Source organism: Salvelinus fontinalis, chromosome 26 (assembly GCF_029448725.1).
Source record: "Salvelinus fontinalis isolate EN_2023a chromosome 26, ASM2944872v1, whole genome shotgun sequence".
In the NCBI taxonomy this organism is placed as follows: Eukaryota; Metazoa; Chordata; class Actinopteri; order Salmoniformes; family Salmonidae; genus Salvelinus; species Salvelinus fontinalis.
The window spans coordinates 25,592,898-25,616,918 of NC_074690.1; the positions used below are offsets into that span (position 1 = coordinate 25,592,898).

Sequence of the window (24,021 nt, forward strand, 5' to 3'; positions counted from 1 at the left end):
TCAAAAGTGACCACAAATGCGATTATGCATGTAATGCTTTTTTTTTTTTATAAAGGTGCATTTTTAAATGGGGAAAATGGCCAAATTATCAAAACATATAGGGCTATGGGCTAGGCTATATTTAGTTTATCAATAGATTATTGGGTTTCTATGTCCTGCCATGGTATATACTGTACACAGTGTACAAAACATCCTGCCATGACAGACTGACCAGGTGAATCCAGGGGAAAGCTATGATCCTTTATTGACATCACTTGTTAAATCGACTTCAAATCAGTGTAGATGAAGGGGAGGAGACAGGTTAAAGGATTTTTAACCCTTGAGACAAATGAGACATGGATTCTGTATGTGTACCATTCAGCGGGTGAATGGGCAAGACACAATTTCTAAGTGCCTTTGAACAGGGTATGATAGTAGGTGCCAGGCGAACCTGTTTGTGTAAAGAACTGCAACACTGCTGGGTTTTTCATGCTCAACAGTTTCTGTGTGTGTCAAGAATGGTCCTCCAACCAAAGGACATCCAGCCAATTTGACAACTGTGGTAAGCATTGGAGTCAACATAGGCCAGCATCCATGTGGAACGCTTTCGACACCTTGTACTGTCAAATATTTGACATAAGCTACCAGTCTATTTACTGTGTTGGCAGAATGTTTTAATCTTTAGCAGTCATTTATGCTGTACCTAGAAAAGGACTGTGCCAGTTTCTGTATGAGAAAACAATGGCAAATTGTTGTAGACCTGTCAGCAGAATGTTTGAATTCAACAATGTTTTATATAGACTTTTTCCCCCTAACCTAAATATGATGGACTGCCCGTGAATTCTTAAACATTGTAGGGCAGGCTACAAAAACAAATGCAATTACAGTACTTACAGTAGTAGTTACAGTTCTACATTTCTTGTGTGTTTTGGTTCTACTTTACTTTTTTATAAATGTTTTATAATACTACTAATATTCATTACTGCATTATTGGGAAAGAGCACGCAAGAAAGCCATTTCACTGTACTTGTGCACATGTCAATAAAAATGTGTAATTTAGGCCTACATCAAAGTAAAAGATCAGCTGTTAAATTCAACTGCTTACTGCTACTATAAAATAGCGCTGCCTATGATATTGCTAAACTTGAAATAAATATCTATTTACTAGGCCAAATTAAATGAGAGATGTACATGGTGATTTGTTGTATGTCTAATAATGTTTGATTCTAAAAAAGAAAAACACAGATTTTCGCTAATCTCACTAATGGCAAATTATTGCATTCTTGTTAATATGTTCTTTTATGAATACGCTTTTCATCATATCCCATATTTGCACAAAATACTTACTTGCCAGCTTGCAATACAATATTTCAACTGCTACCAGATGAAAATCCCTGCGTTTTGAATGCACGTTTCATTCCGGAATAATAATAATCATCTAGACTAGGCAACCATTTGGATCAGTAATAGGTATTTTCTCTACAGTTCACAAGGTCCAGAAAGGCACATTAGCAGGCCTGTCATAGCGAGTATTTTGTCAGGATGTATCAGTGTTAACAGATACCATCGGAAAATATGGCCTTCTCATACTAATATGCGCTGTCAGTCGTGGATCATCATCATTCTCCCAAATCGTCCTATATCAGGGAAGTTTACCATGCGCTCTGCCTTCTCTTCTGTCCAAGCAACTTCACCCACTTAGAACCAAGAACGCTTCAAAACAACACGTTTTGGATTAGTTGTCAATGTTTTATTGTCGGAAGGGGGAAAAATAATCACTCAGAAAGTAATCCAAACAATGGCTCTTTTGTAGTTATCGTTGTAGTGTGAACACTCCTGTCTACTTGAATTAGAGCGATTTAGATTTTTTTAATCAATATAGTTGGCATTCTTGGTGTGGACAGCCCATAAGACTGAATTAATCTGTTTCCATAGAGAGTAGAATATTATTCTTAAGGGGATGGAACTGAATGGATCTGAACGGTTTTAAGTATTTGTATTATTCAAACGCCCAGCCCAGGTAGAGTACAGACAAAATGTGTGCAGTTACTATACCTGTGCATCAATTATCTTCTGCTTGGCGTCTATGACAGCCTGCATCTCTGTATGGTCTCTCTTCAGCTCCTCCTCTACAGCCATTAACCTGTGAGTGACAGAGCATAGCCACCTCAGACAAATACACATCAAAAGGGGGGGGGGGGGGATTGGTTGCATTTCAAATTGAACCCCATCTTTGACCAGAGCCCTGTGGACCCTGGTCAAAAGTACTGCACTATATAGGGAATAGAGTGCCATTTGGACACAGATATACAAGCAACTAGAAGCATGCCATTAAGCAGTCAATCTATGATTTTGCTTTCATTCATTCTTTAATTCATTAGTTAGTTTGTTCAATCATTCATTCACAGGAATTACGACGAAAGCACATGCTCATTCTTGTCAGCAAAATCATCCAGAGGGTGCCTAGTAATGCCTACCTGCAGATGATGCTCTTCATCTGATTATCCTTCTCCTCCTGCTGCCGCCGCAGCCTCTCCTCGCTGTCCTCCAGGCGGGCCTTGTACTCCCTCAGCAGTTTCTGCATCTGCTGCTCCTGGGCCAGCAGACGTCTCTCGTACTCCTCCAGACACAGACTAGACACCCGCAGGCGCTCCTTCAGCTTGCAGATCTCCTGTTCATACTGGAGGGAGAGAGGCGAGAGACAGAGAAAGAGAGATAGATGGGAAGATAGAAAGAGAGAGAGAGTGGGAGGGGATGATCGTGTTAGTCATGCCTAAGACAAAGCCAACCTCTGTCTGCCTACACTCTACCCCAAAGCCATAAGACTGCTGAACAATTCATAAAATCGCCACCGGACAATTTACATTGACACCCCTCCCTTTTGTACACTGCTGCTACAAGCTGTTTGTTTGTTTGTTACCTATGCATAGTCACTTCGCCCCCACCTACATGTAGAGATTACATCAACTAGCCTGTACCCTCGCACACGGTCTTGGTACCGGTGCCCCCTGTACATAGCCTCGTTATTGTTATTCTTATTGTGTTACTTTTTATAATTACTTTTTATTTTTGTCTACTAAGTAAATATTTCCTTCTTCTTGAACTGCACTGTTGGTTAAGGGCTTGTAAGTAAGCATTTCACGGTAAAGTCTACACTTGTTGTATTCGGCGCATGTGACAAAGTTCAATTTGATTTAACTAGCAGGCTCATGTGTTGGACTTGGTAATGAAGAAGACAGCCAGCACTAGCAAATATAACTTCAAAACGTGAAACCAAGCCATGAGGTCGAAGGAATTGTCCGTAGAGCTCTGAGACAGGATTGTGTCAAAGCACAAATCTTGGGAAGGGTACCATAACATTTCTGCAGCATTGAAGGTCCCCAAGAAGACAGCCAGCACTAACAAATATAACTTCAAAACGTGGACATGTTTTGGCCATCAAACCTTCATTGGCTGTGACTCTGGCTGACTCTTTACCTTCTCTGCGTTCCTGCTGTCCTGGCTGCTCTGATCTGCTGGGGCCGCCTGCTCCTCCTCGTCCTCGTACTGGCCGTTATTCAGCACCCACGCTGCTGTCCTCTCTACTGGTGACATGGTGACTGGCTCTACTGGCGACGCCACCTGCACCACCACCATCACCACAGATACTGAGATGTCAATCAAATCTACCCTGAGTGGCCAACACGACTGGCCACACCTTATTTCGGAGACATTTAGCCTTGATAATAACAACATAATATATAGGGGTGTCGTAGCTGAGCTTGTGTATCTAAGTGTAGTTCTGTATGCCAGACGAGTACCTGGTGTGGTGTCTGCTGCTTGGCCACGCTCCTGACGGGGGGCACAGGGCTCTCCATGGAGCAGGTGGACTGCTGGTGTGAGTGGCCTCCAGTGCCTGCACCTGGCTGGGCCTGGATGGGGATAGGCATGGGCTCCGTGTTGATGGAGCTGCTGCTGCGCAGAGATGCGCTGTGGGGCAGGGAGTGGGGCGTCCGGGCCCCACCACTCCCCCCGCTGCGGCTCTGCTGCTCCACCCTCACGATGTGGGCTGTGCCCGTGCTGTTCTGCCTGGGCACTGCCACTGCGTGGGCCCCTCCCTGGTGGTCCGGCAGGGTGGGGCGGCGCGGCGTGGAGCAGTCCTCACTCTGCGTGCTCCGCTGGCTGAACTCCTCCAGGCTGCTATTGGATGGGACCCTGCCCCCCTTCCCCCTCAGGTTCCCGCCTCCGAACTCAACCTCCGAGTTGCTGTGGCTGCGGGAGCTATCGGTGCTCAGGTTCTCTGAGCTGGAGCCCGGCTGAAGGGAGTGCACTGAGTGGGAGTGGCCCGAGTGTGTTGTGGAGTGTACTGCTGTATTTTGTTGTTGTTGTTGTTGTGTCAGGTTGCTAAGGTGATAGACAGGGTTCTGGAAAGAGAGAGGCTGGAGGCTCCTCTGCTGGCTGAGGGATGGGTGTAGGGGCCGACGCACCTGCGGCGCACTCTGGGGGAGGTTGTCCCGTAACGATGGCTTCTGGTGTAGGGCTTGGTGTGACTGTGGGGTGGTAGCCTGGTGGGGGTGTCCGATAGAGACCTGGGAGCCCACCCTGCTCAGCCTGGGTGGAGCTTCGTGGAGAGGGAGGGGTCCCTGGCCACTCTGGACCATGTGAGAGTCCTGGAGGTCCACCAGGGAGATGCTGCGTCCATTGGGCAGAAGGTTCTCTCTCTCCTCCTTGTCCGAGAAGCTCATGCTGTGGGCGGACGACTGCTGGCCCAGGAGAGGGTTCTTCCCCCGGTGAAGGCCGTCCATAACATGCTCCTGGACTGGGGTCTTGATGCTGCAAAACACACAACACATTAACAGAGTTCTGAAACCAAAACTAGTACCAGTCCAAAATGGCATCCTATTCCCTATGTAGTTAACTACTTTGAACAGGGCCCATAGGGGTCTGGTCAAAATTAGTGCACTATATATGCCTAGGGCAGGGGTAGGCAACCCTGGTTTTGGAGTGCCGTAGGCACTTCATGTTTTTGATTTAACCTACCTGAAAGACTAGGTGTGTTGAATTTAGGCAATCAATGAACTGATCAATAAACTAAGTAGCCCAGTTTGGTGCCTAGTTGGGACAAAACCCTGCACTACCTGCGGTTCTCCAGGAACAGGGTTGTCTATTGCATATGCCAGGGCTAGAGTGCCATTAGGGACACAGGTGAAATGCAGCTAACCTTCTTTTCCTTTCAAGTTTAACTCAATGTTCCTTTAGCATCAATATTTACTCTGATCCACTTTAAAGCTGGAAAAACTTCCATCTCAGATTCCCTCATTACTTCTTCAGCCGCTAAAAATGGAAAGTCTCTAGCTGCAGCTTTATTTAGAAAGATCCTAGCAGTGAGTCATCTCCCAAATCAATGCACCATAAAACAACCTATCCATATAAACTGCATGAGCATATACCAACATCTCTCAACTTTATGTATGAAAGCTGAATCTCCAGATTAACTGGCACAAAATCACCAGACGAAACAGCCTTTGAAAAGAACTACAGCCAGAACTACACCACAGAATTAGACCTTGCATGGCTGGGTGGTGATTGGCAATATAGTTGCGGCGGTTGTGACCATTTTGGAGTCCTACCTGTCGGCCGGATCTTCGAATATCCTCTGCAGGCCTGAAGAGACGCTGCCGCTGATATTTTGCGAGGAGCTGTTGTCCTGGAAGCGTCGGAGCTGCTGCTGGATTGGTGTGGGGCTGGACAGAGAGTGGGCTATGTCCCCCAGGATGCGAGGCAGGGGGCCCAGCTTGGCTACAGTCGCCTGCAGGAAGGAATTTTCACCCTGGGTTGCACGTTACCATGACGAAGGCAGCAGCACCAAGCCACGTCACCCAGTATTGTGGAATGAGGATGGCAGAAGGTTTGGAGGACAGAGGATTGGCAGGTTGGTTTGTTGGTTGGCAATGAGAAGCACCATAATGCATTGGTGTTGTCGGGACAGTGTAACCATGGAGACACAGTGTGTGTCAGGCAGAGTAGAAGGGTGGAGTGGAAAAGGAGGGAGGGGTGGGGACAGTAGGGGCAGAAAAAAATTGAGGAGAAAACATAAGGAAATGAATACATTTGGGGTAAAAAAATAAAAACAACACATGCCACTAAATAACAGCCATTCCAAACACAAAAAACATGCATCAAGGGCAAACTAATGCAGGAGGTTGGGAGGTAAGAATAAGATGTAGGGAGTATTGAAATGAATACTGTAAAAAACTAGGGTTTACAGAAGAATAAACATACAGTTCCCTTCAGAAAGTATTCACACCACTTTACTTTTTCTAAGTCAAAACTGTAACTAGGCCACTCAGGAACATTCAATGTTGTCTTGGTACGCAACTCCAGTTTATATATTTGGCCTTGTGTTTTAGGCAATTGTTCTGCTGAAAGGTGAATTTGTCTCCCAGTGTCTGTTGGAAAGCAGACTAAACTAAGTCTGTTTCTTTTTATCTTAAAAAAAACTCCCTTTTTCTTGCCGATGACAAGCATACCCATAACATGATGCAGCCAACACCATGCTTGAAGAGAGGTCCTCAGTGATGTGTTGGATTTGCCCCAAACATAACACTTTGTATTCAGGACATTAAGTTAATTTCTTTGCCACATTTTTTGCAGTAATACTTCAGTGCCTTATTGCAAACAAGATGAATGTTTTAGAAAATGTTTATGTATTTTCTCTGTAATTTTTGTTAGTATTGTGGAGTAACTACAATGTTGTTGATCCATCCTTAGTTATCTCATATAACAGCTATTAAACTCTAATGGTTTTAAATCCCTGAATTATTTAATTCCTCTCCATCAACTAAGAAGGGTGCCAGTATTTTTCTTTGTGACTGGGTGTATTGATACACCATCCAAAGTGTAATTAATAATTTCACCATGCACAAAGAAATATTCAATGTCTGCTTTAAAAAAACAAACATCTGCCAATAGGTTCCCTTCTTTGCGAACCATTGGAAAACCTCCCTGGGTTATGTGGTTGAATTTGTGCTCGAAATAACCTGCTCGACTGAGGGACCTTACAGATCATTTGTATGTGTGGGGGACAGAGATGGGATAGTCATTAACAAATCATGTTAAACACTATTATTGCACACAGAGTGAGTCCATGCAACTTGTGAAACATTTCTTTATCCTGAACTTCGCTAGGCTTGCCATAACAAAGTGGTTGAATACTTATTGACTCAAGACATTTCAGCTTTTAACCTGTTTGGGATAGGGGGCAGTATTTTCACGTTCGGATGAAAAGCGTGCCCAGAATAAACTGCCTGCTACTCAGGCCCAGAAGCTAAGATATGGATATTATTAGTAGATTTGGATAGAAAATATCCAGAAGTTTCTAAAACTGTTTGAATGATGTCTGTGAATATAACAGAACTCATATGGCAGGCAAAAACCTGAGAAAAATCCAACCAGGAAGTGGGAAATCTGAGGTTTGTAGGTTTTCAAGTCTTTGCCTATCCAATATACAGTGTAAATGGGATCATATTGCACTTCCTAAGGCTTCCACTAGATGTCAACAGTCTTTAGAACCTTGTTTCAGGCTTCTACTATGAAGGGGGAGCGAATAAGAGCTGTTTGACTAAGGGGTCTGGCAGAATGCAATGAGCTAAGTCACTCGCGCAGCCGTGAGAGCGAGCTGTGTTCCCTTTCATTTCTAAAGACAAAGGAATTGTCCGGTTGAAACCTTATTGAAGATTTATGATAAAAACATCATAAAGATTGATTCTATACATCGTTTGACATGTTTCTACGAACTGTAATATAATCTTTTTGACTTTGTCTGGACTTGCCCACGCCTTGTGAATTTCGATTGGTGAACTAACCGCGCTAACAAATAGGAGGTATTTGGACATAAAGATGAACTTTATCGAACAAAACAAACATTTATTGTGGAACTGGAATTCCTGGCAGTGCATTCTGATGAAGATCATCAAAGGTAAGTGAATATTTATAACGCTATTTCTGACTTTTACTGAGTCCACAACATGGCGGGTATCTGTATGGCTTATTTTTGTGGCTGAGCGCTGTACTCAGATTATTGCATGGTGTGCTTTTTCCGTAAAGCTTTTTTGAAATCTGACACAGTGGTTGCATTAAGGAGAAGTATATATTTAATTCTATGCTATTCTAATTCTATATAACACTTGTATCTTTTATCAAAGTTTATGATGAGTATTTCTGTAAATTGATGTGGCTCTCTGCAAATTCGCCGGATGTTTGAGGAACAACATTACTGAACATAACGCGCCAATGTAAACTGAGATTTTTGGATATAAATATGAACTTTATCGAACAAAACATACATGTATTGTGTAACATGAAGTCCTATGAGTGCCATCTGATGAAGATCAAAGGTTAGTGATTCATTTTCTCTATTTCTGCTTTTTATTTCTACTCCTCTCTTTGGCTGGAAAATGGCTGTATGTGTTTTTGTGACTAGTCGCTGACCTAACATAATCGTATGGTGTGCTTTCGCTGTAAAGCCTTTTTGAAATTGGACACGATGGCTAGATTAACAAGAAGTTAAGCTTTAATTTGGTGTACTGCACTTGTGAATGTATGAAAGTTAAATATTTCCCCAAAATATTTTTGAATTTCACGCTCTGCCATTAAAGAGGATGTTGTCGAAAATGAATTTGTAAACTTTTCTAAAAACACAATTTCACTTTGACATTATGGGGTATTGTGTGTAGATCAGTGACACAAAATCTCAACTTAATCCATTTTAAATTCCGGCTGTAATAAAATGTGGATAAAGTCAAGGGGTGTGAATACCTCCTGAAGGCACTGTAAACATGTAAAATAATCAAACATGCATTTATAAATTAACAAACTCAGGGTACAGTGTAGGAGCCTTGCAGGATTTGGGTTAGGGTGAGTGGTTGTCAGGTGCAGAGAATGAGTGGGTGACATTACCCTGCTTTAAAACTTCTAGAATCGAAATTTACATTTTTAGGGAATGTCATAGTGAAAAAAAGCATTAGGGGTAAAACCATCCTGGACTGTATAATTCATTTTCCTCTTCTCATAAAGTCACTAACCCTTTAGCCACGAGAGGCTTAATATGCAAGTCAAATCAATGTGGTGTAAGCTGATTAGGTAGACTTTTGTCCTAACACCACTTGATATCATTAGATTATAGCTCAGTTATATGACTAAGACCCATTTACCCACATTTAATCCACAAAACCATTACATTCAGCACTTTTCAGAATCATAAATGTGTTATTTTAGATTAATAGCCACTATAAAACTACCCTACAAGCCCGCAAATACTGTAGTGGAACAGAGTAGGAAAATTAAGATAATTGTCGTAATGATAGCACACATTCAGATGTGCAGAACCAAACCCCCTACACACCACTGCAAGGCATCATTTGCCTTGGATATATACCTACTAAGGGGCACAATTAGGAGCCTGAACATGTAATTAAAGTACAGCAAGCATTCTGCTTCAGGCTTACTAACGACATGGCTCTGTCCCAAATGGTACCCTATTCACTTAAGCCCATAGACTCTGGTCAAAAGTAGTGCACTATAAAGGGAATAGGGCGCCATTTGCGATCCATCTGTTAACAGACGTACAGCACCAGTCAAAAGTTTGGACACACAAACTCATTCAAGGGTTTTTCTTTATTTTTACTATTTTTTACATTGTAGAATAATAGTGAAGTCCTCAACACTATTTAATAATGTGGAATAATGTAGTAACCAGAACATTATTAAACAAATCAAAAAATATTTTATATTTGAGATTCTTCAAAGTAGCCACCTTTTGCCTTGATGACAACTTTGCACACTCTTGGCATTCTTTCAACCAGTTTCATGAGGTCGTCACCTGGAATGCATTTCAATTAAAAGGTGTGCCTTGTTAAAAGTCCATTTTGGGGTGGTAGTATACAGAAGAAAGCCCTAATTGGTAAGAAACCAAGTCCATATTATGGCAAGAACAGCTCATATAAAACAAGAGAAACGACAGTCCATCATAACTTTGACATGAAGTTCAGTTAAACCAGAAAATTTCAAGAACTTTGACAGTTTCTTACAGTGCAGTCACAAAAACCATCAAGCGCCATGATGAAACTGGCTCTCGTGAGGACGGCCACAGGAAAGGAAGACAAAGTTAACTTTGCTGCCGAGGATACGTTCATTAGAGTTAACGGGACATCAGATTGCAGCCCAAATAAATGCTTCACAGAGTTCAAGTAACAGACACACCTCAATATCAACGGTTCAGAGACAATGTGAATCAGGCCTAAATCGTTGAATTACTGCAAAGAAACCACTACTAAAGGACACCAATAATAAGAAGAGACTTACTTGGGCCAAGAAACACAAGCAATGGACATTAGACCGGTGAAAGTCTGTCCTTTGGTCTGATGAGACCGAATTTGAGATTTTTTGTTCCAACCGCCGTGTCTTTGTGAGACGCAGAGTAGGTGAACGGATGATCTCCGCATGTGTGGTTCACACCGTGAAGCAAAGGTCGACTGATTAATTGGCAAGCCCGAATAATTAGGGCAGATATCAAGTTTTCATAACAATCGGTAATCAGCATTTTTGGATGCCGATTACATTGCACTCCACGAGGAGACTGCGTGGCAGGCTGTCCACCTGTTACGCGAGTGCAGCAATGAGCCAAGGTAAGTTGCTAGCTAGTATTAAATACATCTTATAAAAAACAAATCAATATTAACATAATCACTAGTTAACTACACATGGTTGATGATATTACTAGTTTAACTAGCTTGTCCTGCGTTGCAAATAATCATTGCGGTGCCTGTTAATTTATCATCGAATCACAGCCTACATCGCCAAACAGGTGATGATTTAACAAGTGCATTCGCAAAAAAGCACTGTCATTGCTCCAATGTACCTAACCATAAACATCAATGCCTTTCTTAAAATCAATACACAAGTATATTTTCTAAAACCTGCATAGTTAGTTAAAATAAATTAATGTTAGCAGGTAATATTAACTAGGGAAATTGTGTCACTTCTCTTGCGTTCTGTGCAAGCAGAGACGGGGTATATGCAGCAGTTTGGGCCGCCTGGCTCGTTGCGAACTGTGTGAAGACAATTTCTTCCTAACAAAGACTTGCCAGCAGCTCTTCGCAATGCTTGAAGCACAGCGCTGTTCATGACTTCAAGCCTATCAACTCCCGAGATTAGGCTGGCAATACTATAGTGCCAATAAGAACATCCAACAGTCAAAGGTATATGAAATACAAAAATGTATAGAGAAATAATCCTATAATAACTACAATCTAAAACTCAAAGACTCATGTTAAAAGGAACCAACAGCTTTCATATGTTCTCATGCTCTGAGCAAGGAACTTAAACGTTAGCTTTTTTACATGGCACATACCGCATTTTTACTTTCTTCTCCAACACTTTGTTTTTGCATTATTTAAACCAAATTGAAAATGTATCATTATTTATTTGAGACTAAATTGTTTTTATTTATGTAATATATTAAGTTAAAATAAAAGTGTTCATTCAGTATTGTTGTAATTGTCATTATTACAAATATACATATACAGAAATTGGCCGATCAATCGGTATCGGCTTTTTTTTGTTCCTCCAATAAATCGGTATCGGCGTGGAAAAATCATAAATCGGTCAACCTCTACTGTGAAGCATTTATCTTTTTATTTCACCTTTATTTAACCAGGTAGGCCAGTTGAGAACAAGTTCTCATTTACAACTGCGACCTAGCCAAGATAAAGCAAAGCAGTGCGACACAAACAACACAGTTACACATGGAATAAACAAACATACACTCAATAACACAATAGAAAGAAAGTATATATATATACAGTATAGTGTGCGCAAATGGCGTGAGGAGGTAAGGCAATAAATAGGCCATAATGACGAAGTAATTACCATTTAGCAAATTAACACTGGAGTGATAGATGTGCAGATGATGATGTGCAAGTAGAAATACTGGTGTGCAAAAGAGCAGAAAAGTAGATAAAAAAATATGGGGATTAGGTAGGTAGATTGGGTGGGCTATTTACAGATGGGCTGTGTACAGCTGCAGCGATCGGTTAGCTGCTCAGAAAGCTGATGTTTAAAGTTAGTGAGGGATATATAAGTCTTCAACTTCAGCGATTTTTGCAATTCGTTCCAGTCATTGGCAGCAGAGAACTGGAAGGAAAGGCGGCCAAAGTAGGTGTTGGCTTTGGTGATGACCAGTGAGATATACCTGCTGGAGCGCGTGCTACGGGTGGGTGTTGTTATCGTGACCAGTGAGCTGAGATAAGGCAGAACTTTACCTAGCAAAGACTTAGATGATGACCTGGAGCCAGTGGGTCTGGCGACGAATATGTAGCGAGGGCCAGCTGACGAGAGCATACAGGTCGCAGTGGTGGGTGGTATATGGGGCTTTGGTGACAAAATGGATGGCACTGTGATAGACTGCATCCAGTTTGCTGAGTAGAGTGTTGGAGGCTATTTTGTAAATCACATCGCCGAAGTTGAGGATCGGTAGGATTATCAGTTTTACGAGGCTATGTTTGCCGGCGTGAGTGAAGGAGGCATTGTTGCGAAATAGGAAGCCAATTCTAGATTTAATTTTGGATTGGAGATGTTTAATATGAGTCTGGAAAGAGAGTTTACAGTCTAGCCAGACACCTAGGTATTTGTAGTTGTCCACATATTCTAAGTCAGAACCGTCCAGAATAGTGATGCTAGTTGGGCGGGCGGTTGCGGGCAGCAATCGGTTGAAAAGCATGCATTTAGTTTTACTAGCATTTAAGAGCAGCTGGAGGCCACAGAAGGAGTGTTATATGGCACTGAAGCTCGTTTGAAGTTTGTTAGCACAGTGTCCAAAGAAGGGCCAGATGTATACAGAATGGTGTCGTCTGCATAGAGGTGGATCAGGGAATCACCCGCAGAAAGAGCGACTTCGTTGATATATACAAAGAAAAGAGTCGGCCCGAGAATTGAACCCTGTGGTACCCCCATAGAGACTGCCAGAGGTCCGGACAACAGGCCCTCCGATTTGACACACTTAACTCTATCTGAGAAGTAGTTGGTGAACCAGGCAAGGCAGTCATTTGGGAAACCAAGGCTGTTGAGTCTACCGATAAGAATACGGTGATTAACAGAGTCGAAGGCCTTGGCCTGGTCGATGAAGACGGCTGCACAGTACTGTCTATTATCGATGGTGGTTGTGATATAATTTAATACCTTGAGCGTGGCTGAGGTGCACCCGTGACCAACTCGGAAACCGGATTGCACAGCGAAGAAGGTACGGTGGGATTTGAAATGGTCAGTGATCTGTTTATTAACTTGGCTTTCTAAGACTTTAGAAAGGCAGGGCAGGATGGATATAGGTCTGTAATAGTTTGTGTCTAGAGTGTCACCCCCTTTGAAGAGGGGGATGACTGTGGCAGCTTTCCAATTTTAGGGATCTCGGACGATACGAGAGGTTGAACAGACTGGTAATAGGGCTGCAACAATGGCGGTGAATAATTTTAGAAAGAGAGGGTCCAGATTGTCTAGCCCAGCTGATTTGTACGGGTCCAGGTTGTGCAGCTCTTTCAGAACATCTGCTATCTGGATTTGGGTGAGGGAGAAGCTGGGGAGGCTTGGGCAAGTAGCTGTGGGGTTGCGGAGCTGTTGGCCGGGGTTGGGGTAGCCAGGAGGAAATCATGGCCAGCCGTAGAGAAGTGCTTATTGAAATTCTTCGAATATCTTGGATTTATCGGTGGTGACAGTGTTTCCTAGCCACAGTGCAGTGGGCAGCTGGGAGGAGGAGCTCTTATTCTCCATGGACTTTACAGTGTCCCAAAACTTTTTGGAGTTAGAGCTACAGGATGCAAATTTCTGTTGGAAAAAGCTAGCCTTTGCTTTCCTGACTGACTGCGTGTATTGGTTCCTGACTTCCCTGAAAAGTTGCACATCGCGGGGACTATTTGATGCTAGTGCAGTCCGCCACAGGAAGTTTTTGTGCTGGTCGAGGGGAGTCAGGTCTGGAGTGAACCAATGGCTATATCTGTTCTTAGTTCTACATTTTTTGAAAGGGGCATGCATATTTAAGATGGTGAGGAAATAACTTTTAAAGAACGACCAGGCATCCTCTACTCACGGGATGAGGACAATATTCTTCCAGGATACCCAGGCCAGGTCGATTAGAAAGGCCTGCTCGCTTAAGTGTTTTAGGGAGCGTTTGACTGCGATGAAGGGTGGTCGTTTGACCGCGGACCCATTATGGACGCAGGCATGAGGCAGTGATCGCTGAGATCTTGGTTGAAAACAGCAGAGGTGTATTTGGAGTGCAAGTTGGTCAGGATAATATCTATGAGGGTGCCCATGTTTACGGATTTAGGGTTGTACCTGGTGGGTTCCTTGATCATTTGTGTGAGATTCAGGGCATCTAGCTTCGATTGCAGGACTGCCGGGGTGTTAGGCATATCCCAGTTTAGGTCACCTAACAGAACAAACGCTGAAGATAGATGGGGGGCAATCAATTCACATATGGTGTCCAGGGCACAGCTGGGAGTTGAGGGGGGTCTATAACAGGCGGCAACAGTGAGAGACTTATTTCTGGAGAGATTCATTTTTTAAATTAGAAGCTCGAACTGTTTGAGCAAAGACCTGGAAAGTATGACAGAACTTTGCAGGCTATCTCTACAGTAGATTGCAACTCCTCCCATTGAGGAGGTGGTGTGATGGTGCTTCGCTGGTGACACTGTCTGTGATTTATTTAGAATTCAAGGCAAACTTAACCAGCATGGCTACCACAGCATTCTGCAGTGATACGCCATCCCATCTGATTTGCGCTTAGTGGGACTATCATTTGTTTTTCAACAGGACAATGTCCCAACACACCTCCAGGCTGTGTAAGGGCTATTTGACTGAGAAGGAGAGTGATGGAGTGCTGCATCAGATGACCTGGCCTCCACAATCACCCGACCTCAACGCAATTGAGATGGTTTGTGATTAGTTGGACCGCAGACTGAAGGAAAAGCAGCCAACAAGTGCTCAGCATATGTGGGAACTACTTCAAGAGTGTTGTAAAGCCATCCTCATGAAGCTGTCTGAGAGAATGCCAAGAGTGTGCAAAGCTGTCATCAAGGCAAAGGGTGGCTACTTTGAAGAATCTCAAATATATTTTGATTAGTTAACACTTTTTTTGGTTACTACATGATTCCATATGTGTTATTTCATAGTTTTGATGTCTTCACTACTATTTTACAATGTAGAATATATAAAAAATAAAGAAAAACCCTGAATGAGTAGGTGTGTCCAAACCTTTGACTGGTACTGTATCACTGCTGCCCACTCCAAGGGCTTACTTACCTTGTCCAACTGGGACACCACGTCCCACAGAAGTGAGTGGAGGACCGACAGCTCCCGTCCAAGGTCGATGTAACCTTCAAATCCCGGTGTGTTGGAGATGGTCTCTGGGTTGGAGATCTCTGTGAGGAAACGCATCATACCTGCCCACTCATGCTCCAGGAAGTCATTCATAAATGCCATGTACTCCTCTTTGTTGCCAAACCTTGGGACACAGACAACCAACATTTGTTTAATGTGCTTTCTACTTAACTAGGATTGGCATCTTGTGAACTTGTAAAAGTGATGAAATTAGTTCAGAGGAATTTAGTCCAGGGTGCACACACAACCAACAATTAGGGTGTCATTTAAGACAGCCGTGATATGTAATCTGCCATGCTACCAGTAAACGGGTAAACCTACTTGGCAAAGTTAGCCAGGTTCTGAATGACCTTGGCGATGAGGGTGAGGGTACGGGAGGTGCGGTCATCGGGGTACTCCTGCATGAGGTTAAAGAGCGAGGGTGACATGATGGCGGGACAGAGGAAGCGGAGGAACAAGGAAGCGCTGATGAGGCGCTTGCTGATGTCCTGGTTCCCTCGGGACAGACACTGCTGCTTCCATGCTGCAAACACCTCCTTCAACTCCCGCGGGAACACACTGGGGAGGCAGAGGAGAGAGTCAGGCTCCTTCTCAATTCATCCTGTCCCCTCACCTTGTCAAAACGCATTGGAGAAGAAGGTCTGAGGGGACCCTCTCCTCGAATATGGTTGAGAAGGACGCAAGGAGATAGGATGAGAGGAATTCCAATAAGACGAATTGAGATCACAAGCAGCCTCAGTCATCACAAACGGACACATACCCCACCAAAAATAACCACCAGGTGGCAGCATGCACTTTACATCCTCACTATATTGAAGCCAACCCAGATGTACCATCCAACTCTATGACAATCTCTTTAAGAACAACAAGACTAAGCAAGTACCCAAAAATTGGAGCCATCAATGTTTGCAGTTATTCTTCTTTAGTCACATTTACAAGGAGTTGGAACTTTTGACTTTCCCTAAGTGGAGGCAAACCAAGGCCCTTTGGCTATATGTGACTTTAAGGCCAGAGTGCTGAGAGGCTGATCTCACCAGTAGGAGTTGATGATCTTGCAGAAGGCCAGCTCGCAGCACATCTTCAGGTTGCTCTGGTGCTCAGGGAGCTCACTGGCCGAACACTTCCCCGGGTCCACCTCACAGATCTCATCTGACTCGTACAGTGCTTTGATAAACTCTCCTACAGTACCCAGGAGAAAACACAGACTGGGTTGAAGAACAGAAATACACCATGGACAAAGAACATGGAACAGTTTGAAAACCGGTCTACCGCAGTTTCACTGCTCTTTGCTACCAAATGTGAAGCTGTCTTCAGAACTGCAAGTTGTAATGTTTACATTTGGGAGGTCTCCACTTTACGGTCTCTTCTATAATAAACCCTCCCCTCTCACCTAGTGCGTCATGCAGGTACTTCTGTCCCACCAGTTTGAGGAACTCTTCTATGGCCTTGGTGGCCAGCGTGTTCTCTCTGAATATCAGGACATCGTGGTCTGCACACCGGTCCACCTCTGACATCACCAGGTCTGTCAGGAAGTCCTGGGGAGGAGGAGGATGATGAGGAGGATAGCAAACTTTGACTGAGATTGCAATGTCTGCAGAGAAGGAAAAACTGCAGTACGGTACTTAATGTCCTAGAGGTGCTAATATTAATGTATGCAAATAGATGGATACAACTCAATGGGATACCCTGACGATGTTATAGCCAGTATAGGGAGGGAGGCACAGTGGGAGACGATGGAGAAGTAGTCTGTTCAGAGCAGAGATGAAGTTTCTAAAGTATAGGAATTACCTTGGCCCGTCCGGTGCTCTGTAAGATATGAACAAGGGTACAGGCCATCTCCTCCTTGTTCTTCACACTGATCACCGGCTCCAGAACAGAACACAGCATGGTGTAGTTGTTAGTGATGAACTCTGCAAACTCCTTATACTGCTCCATTGGCAGGATGGAGATGGTCTGGAAGCGGGACTTGATCCGGATCGACGGCCCTCCTCCTTTGCCCTTGCTGGTGGTGGGGGTGCTGACAGGGTACCACTTCTCCACAAACTGCCTCCCCGTCACCCCCCCGATGGGGATGTTGACCAGGCCCACATAGTTGTTCTTGTCTTTCTTCTTCTTCTTGTCCACGTCCTTGTAGATGTGCACGGTGATGCTACGGACAGACGGCAGGCTGTAGAACTCAAAGTGTTCCCCCCAGAACAGGCAGTCAGCCCGGGTCTTGCTGGTGGTGCGGGCATATAAAATGTCATCCAGGCACAGTTCACAGAAATACTTCTTCTTTGGAGGCAGGTCCTTGGCCTCGATGATCCATAGCCGGAGGACGTTCTCTGCTCGACGGCAGTTGTCCTGTGAAGACATCGAATGAGTATTGAATCCCAATTAGGGAGGGGGAACATCGATCCTTAATAACACAGTTAAAACTAAACTGACATTGGTAAGAAAATTAAACTAAAGAAAAAGAGGAGGTCACTCTAGCATTAAGAAAATGGAGAGGGCATCAATCTTTCTGCATCTGAAATCGTACCCTATACAGTGCACTACTTTTGTACTACTTATGGACCCTGGTCAAAAGTAGTACACTATATATGGAAAAGGGTGCCATTTGGGACACAGCCTGTGGTTTCACCTTGTTTGGCTGGACCATCCTCCTCAGGTTCTCCATCCATTTGTCTCTCTCTGAGGCTGAGGAGCAGCTGAAACACTTACTGCCTCCTGAGTAGGTCACCTGGAGAGGACAGAGACATAAGCATGATGAGCATAACTAAAGGCTTTTTAATGCATTACATCACCTAGGTGTCTATGGCTCTGTCCCAATCCACATGGATGCTGCCCTTTGAGGCAGGTAGGCAGCAGGAAGCTTCTTTGTATTGAAGCACAGTGAGCACTCATTAACAAGTAATATTATATTAACAATAGTTTTATCAAAGTAGATAAACAAGATGTTACCTCGAAGCAGAACTCCTGTCCCAGTATGCTACTGTGGAGAGGCTTGACGTAAACATCTTCCTCCATTCCCAGGTCCAGGGCTTCTACTGCACTTCCCGGACTGAGCAGGGACTCGTCAGAAAACGACTCCTTTAACTTAGGCAGCCCTCGGGATCTGGAAGACAAAAACATGGCATTTGGTTACAGTTTACAACATGACTTCTTCATTCAGAGCATTCATAGCATGGCAGACAATCCTGCTCTGAGGCGCTAAATCCCTAAATGTGTCAAAAGACGTTGGACTCCTCCGTTGACAAGTTGTACTTACCACGGCACAGATAAGAAATGACCACTCGGAAGCTCTTAAACCAACACGCCGCAAGTTAGAGGACCCTAAAAAATGTATACCGCGCATGTGATCCCAAAACACAACCAGCTGTTGTCTTTCTGTAAGACTGTAATTCAAGCTTTATCCACACTATTCCAGCAATCAGTCACTAGAACATTCCAGGAAGCAGTAATACCTACGAAAAACTATTGAACAGCCAGTTGAAGGAATATCCCCAGAGCATCTTTCTATCTGGATCTCTTTCCATTCCTTTCCTTTCGGGACGGTTCTCTTTTCAGTTGAAGTCCACCATCTGTGGTTCTACTGTCTTTACAATAGTCTCAACTCCTCATCATTCTATTTCCATGGAACTGTAAAAAGTTAAAGAGGACCAGCAGATACAATGCCTTTCCCTCTTCCCTTTGCAACTACCTTTCCTTTGATTCACAGGTGGTAAACAAGGACCTGGGCTGGCCCATCTGTCGGCCCCTTGAGCCTGTTTCCATTGGAATGTCCCGACAAGGAGACTTGACTCTCAAATGCAGCAGCATGGGATGACGGACGGAGGTGCTGCTGTGCTCAAACACACCTCGGAAAAAACTACCTGGGCTTTCCGTCAGAGCCCAATACTACAGGTAGGGGAGGAGAATGGAAGTCAATGGGTGTCGTTTAGCTTTCCAACTGGAAAATCATTCATCTTCAAAGTGCAACAACTACGAAACGCAACACCGCATGATAACTGAAAAATACATAATAACTAGGGCCGGGAAGATACCAGTATCGCAATACTCATTAGTGTCGTGGCAAGGAAACAAAACGGACGTCACTTCTTTAGGAAAACAGCCATAATGTTGGAAACAAATGTCATTATGTTGTAACATTTATTTTGTTTCCAAGCTATAGCAAACAATATTTTACAAACAGCCGGTTTTTAAAGGACCAAAGAGTTGTCTGCTTCGTGTTTTCATTTGTGCAATGTAAAAAAATAGAGCGACACTGGTATCATCACAGCCCTAATTCGAACACAAAAATAGACCCTTACGTAATAGCCAAATGGTAGGAAAGGGAAATGTTAGTCAAAGGATAATCACTGACTGAATGTCTAGCAAAATAATGCATGCTTATTGAAAATGCACAACACAAAATGTATAATATATAACAGCCACATAGCAATATAATAACAGTAGGCTTACATAATTGACATGTCAGATGACTTCTAAGAATCAGGGATCAAGTAATCATATTCACTTCAGTGACAAGGACCATTTTGTTCACTGTCATCCCTAGGGGATGGATATATGTACAAGCCTTATCACTTGGATAGATAGATCATCGCAATTATATTCTGATCTGTTGTCATTTTCAGTTGTTGGTAATCATTCATTTTTTAGAAGACAACAAAAGTAGGCAGTAGCAGTGGTTAATACTAGATATTAATTGAAAGCAGTTGAAGTGGTTTATTCTGAATTACAGGGCATCCTCGAGTGTGAGTGAGAGTAAGAGATTCCAGACAATCAATATTGTGTTTACGAGCTATCGAAGACAAAGAGACATTTCAGGAGGAAGTAGTCTGAAGGCATTATTGTAATAAAAAAAAATAGATTTTGTCTGGTAAACTTTCCGAGAAGAGCGGCCAATCTTACTCATTCTTTTAGGGCCACTTAGGTAGACAAATCTAACAGTTAAAAAAAGTGACATTCAAGGTCCTTCTGAGAGGCCCTTTAAACATGATGTGTGTGTTATTATACCTATAGAATGGTAATTTGTCACAATGAGGTAGCAATGATTCTAAGTTTGTATTTTCAGGCATATGGAGAATTAAGTTGTTATCCTGATACCATGTTGCTATTGGCCACAATAGCCTCGCGAAGAGTCTTCATGAATTATCTGGCCCATGTCTGGGTTAAAGCATCATATAACATACAACAACATCCTACCTACCTCACCAGCCAAGCATCATCACAATACCACTCATCATTACTTATCAACTCATCTCCTTAGAGGACAGTACTTGCATGAAGACGACCAAAAACCTACTATGGTTGCATTCCCAATGGCACCCTATTATTCCCTTTCCCATAGGTTTCTGGTCAAAAGTAGTGCACTATGTAGGGAATAGGGTCCTATTTGGAACACTACGTCTCAGCTGTGCAACATCAGTATTTTTCCAAAGCATGATTGCTTTAGATCCCCATATATAAAGGGATAACATTTTCTGATGCCTACCACTGGAACAAGTAATACGAGTGCCAACAGAGAAGAGAGCAAGCCGACTCCACTGTCCTCTTCTTTCAGTCTGTAGCCAGCCGCCTCACTATTCACTAGCACACATCCATCAATTGTGCGTGCCTGTGTCTTCAGTCTATGCAGAGTGCATATGTGCCCCCGTAATCTTTTGGCATCCGCCTTCAACATGCAACATGCCTCTGCCTCGCCAACTGAATTATGTAAACCCAGATTAAGGGTTTGGGCGGAAACAGATCCGCCCTCTCAATGCAGCAAGGATTCCACAGATGTATACAACAATGAAACTGACGTGATTCATTACCTGGGTATTTATTTACATCTGTACCTGTGACTCATAGTTTTCCATTAAGTCGTAAACACATTGTAGGCGCGTACAGGTCATTTGTTACGTTTTGGGCCTTCTCATAACACTGTTTTGAGAAAGATGCATTATGTTGAGAACAATCTGTGTTTTTATCAGCACAGAAGTGAATAGCCTACATACTGAAATTCATTACAGAGCACATGAGGTGAAAAAGTCTAAAAAAATGTATGTTCTCTCAGGGAGTCTAATCTTTTTAAAATGAGCTGCTGTCGTCATCCTCAAAGTCTTTTGAAAACTAATCAGGTTGCCTTTCTGAACGCCAGCCCTCACTGTGTCCACTGTATTAGGATGGAAACCTGATACGTCCGCTGGGAGGAAGGAGAGGAACGTACTTAGCTCTGACCACACCACCACTCCGCAGCTCCTTGAATTAACAAAACGCTATCTGATATTGAACTAGTAGTACTTTCAAGCAGAATCACATACAATTCAACCTGGCATAATATTGCAAGCCGTAACTGCAGTTCATTTCTAAAATTAAGCCGTTCAGATGGGACTAAAACAGTCTAGAATTGTATGAAATAACAGATCACATTTTACAGTGGAGGAGACATGTCCCATCTACATCAAATAAAAACGAAAGATAGGATTGTTACCAATCAGATCATTATAAATGTAGCAAACAATGCACTGGTCATTCGGCCCAGCATTCTCTAACCAGGAGGAGACATGCTGCCAACAGAACTAGAATGACTTCTATTTCCATCATGCTGCCCTACCTGAAGCGCAGTGACTTTGGCAGGTGGGCATTCCTGGCCCTCCTGAGGAGTGACGAGGTGGCGCTGGTTGCCATGGCGGCCATGCTGATGCTGTATTATGGTCCTTACTGGGAGTCACTGACGTTAGTTAACGATGGCAGAAAGAGGCTGCAGCTCATCCTCACGCCGACCATTATCCCCCAGTCCTGCTGGCTCTAAAGCCTCTAAAGTACACTTTCACTACTCCGCTGGCTCACAGGTCAGGCAGACGTCACCCACATGGGCGTACTGCCACACACAGTGACAGATGTCATGTCATCCCAGCGAAAGCTGACAATACTCCACGCATGTAGCCTACCAGCTACCCTCTAAGCCACTAGCATAAAGATAGATACAGTACATCTCTATGGCCGCTAGCCTGTGTTAATCACTAACTCTGTAGCTACAATCTGCACAGTAAAGTCAGAGAGTGAGTGAGTGAGTATCTGTGTACTGGTACTGACGCTGCATATTCTGCCTGGCGCATGGAGCTGCATATGAACACGGGGTGACTCGGCCCTCGCCAGGCAGCAGAGAGACCAGCATGGGGGAGACCCCCCTCAGAGCAGCGAGGAAGCCCGCTAGGCAGGGCCCCAGGGGGAAGGAAGAAGGCGGGGCAGGCAGCCCCCCCCCTCCTCAAACCAATACTGTTCAGCAAACTCACTGGAGCGTTGAGAACCCCAAACATATCAACATTAGCTATCCACTGTTCAGACCAACAAGGAAGGGAGGGTAGCACACTGTAAACAAAGGATTACATCTGTCTTGGTCTGGGTCTCCCATACATGAATACAACAATGCCTAATTCTACTATTATATTGACTGTATGTGAGGGGGGAAGAAAGCAGTCAGGCTTACAGTAATGCCATTATCTCCCAGGCTTATAATCCTGGAATTAAAGACAGATTTCTCAGAATAGCACTCAGGACTGATAATGGATGGGAACATAATGTAAAATGTGGGTTTCTTAAAAGGCTGTACAAACGCTGTATAAACCAGCACCTTGGTAACCAACCCCACGCAACAGACAGGGTATTACAGATGAATGTAGCAATTGCACTTTGTGATTCACACCACAATACACACCACAGGAGAAACACTCCCTCTATCATTACTTTTGACTAGCCATCTCACCCCCGCTCGCCTCTCTACATCTCCATTATCATATATCTATTAAAATCATCATGAAAGGACATCCATGACCCACCAGCAATGAACCACATAAGGAAGACCAAGAGGATATTTTATGTGGTGAAAATGAATGACCAAATGATGATCAGTAGCAGGAGTAGTCCCTCAGGCTTAAATCCACTCCCAGAGGCAGAATTAAGACAAGCAATGTGAATTGTAGATGCAGTTCCATGATACTGAAACATGTGAAATATGGAAGGAGATAGAGTGAGTAGCTTACCTGTCATTTTCTGGAGGTCTCAGGGAGGGCAGTTTGAAGCTGCTGTTGCGGTCCAGTTTGGTCTGACTCTTCGTCCGCTTTACGGATCCCTTCAGTCGTTTGCTGAAAAACCCCTAAGGGTACAACAGAAGAAATTACTTTCAGGAGAACTGCTACACTCGGAGACACACATGTTACTATGTCTGGCTGTGTGTCTACTGTGGGCACCAGTTGTTGCAACTAGTCTGTGTTTGCATTGGGAGAGGTGCTGTGGCAATGAGTGGCTAATGTGTCACACAGGTCATACTATATCAGGTAAATGTCAAACAAATTTTTAACGAATGTTGTGTAATGTGTAGCCTACATATGAACAGAATGACATTGTGTACAACACTATTCCTGTCTTAGACTTTTATACGCTCATTTTGTGAATTAGTAGCTAGTGTGAGTGACCAGCTGACCACAATGACCAAGTTGGGGAATGAATTCCATTGTAATGCATTGTCATGCTCTGGTGAAACACGGGAAACTGAACAGCGTGTGGCGGGTTGTGAAACAACCCCACTCAGACCGAATACTATGACAATGTCAGAAAGAGTAGACACATTGAAACCAATAGGGGACTTGAGTCAGAGCTGAGACAGAC

The 24,021-nt window shown here is 43.6% G+C and overlaps 1 protein-coding gene across 6 annotated transcripts in view; it reads right to left on the reverse strand.

Moving 5' to 3' along the window:
* Positions 1-24,021, reverse strand: part of LOC129824007 (ras GTPase-activating protein nGAP-like) — a 106,459-nt gene that overhangs the window by 5,688 nt on the left and 76,750 nt on the right. For 4 of the 6 annotated variants that reach the window (XM_055883253.1, XM_055883258.1, XM_055883257.1 and 1 more), the window contains 13 exons: positions 23,397-23,509; positions 18,331-18,484; positions 18,011-18,109; positions 17,176-17,730; positions 16,778-16,922; positions 16,422-16,566; positions 15,709-15,945; positions 15,310-15,511; positions 5,589-5,788; positions 3,780-4,791; positions 3,457-3,600; positions 2,457-2,659; positions 2,035-2,122 (listed from right to left, as the gene is read on the reverse strand). In XM_055883253.1, coding sequence (XP_055739228.1) covers positions 2,035-2,122; positions 2,457-2,659; positions 3,457-3,600; positions 3,780-4,791; positions 5,589-5,788; positions 15,310-15,511; positions 15,709-15,945; positions 16,422-16,566; positions 16,778-16,922; positions 17,176-17,730; positions 18,011-18,109; positions 18,331-18,484; positions 23,397-23,509 — 3,297 coding nt within the window. The remainder of the gene's footprint in view (positions 1-2,034; positions 2,123-2,456; positions 2,660-3,456; positions 3,601-3,779; positions 4,792-5,588; positions 5,789-15,309; positions 15,512-15,708; positions 15,946-16,421; positions 16,567-16,777; positions 16,923-17,175; positions 17,731-18,010; positions 18,110-18,330; positions 18,485-23,396; positions 23,510-24,021) is intronic. The other 2 variants (XM_055883254.1, XM_055883255.1) reach the window with 2 other exon arrangements.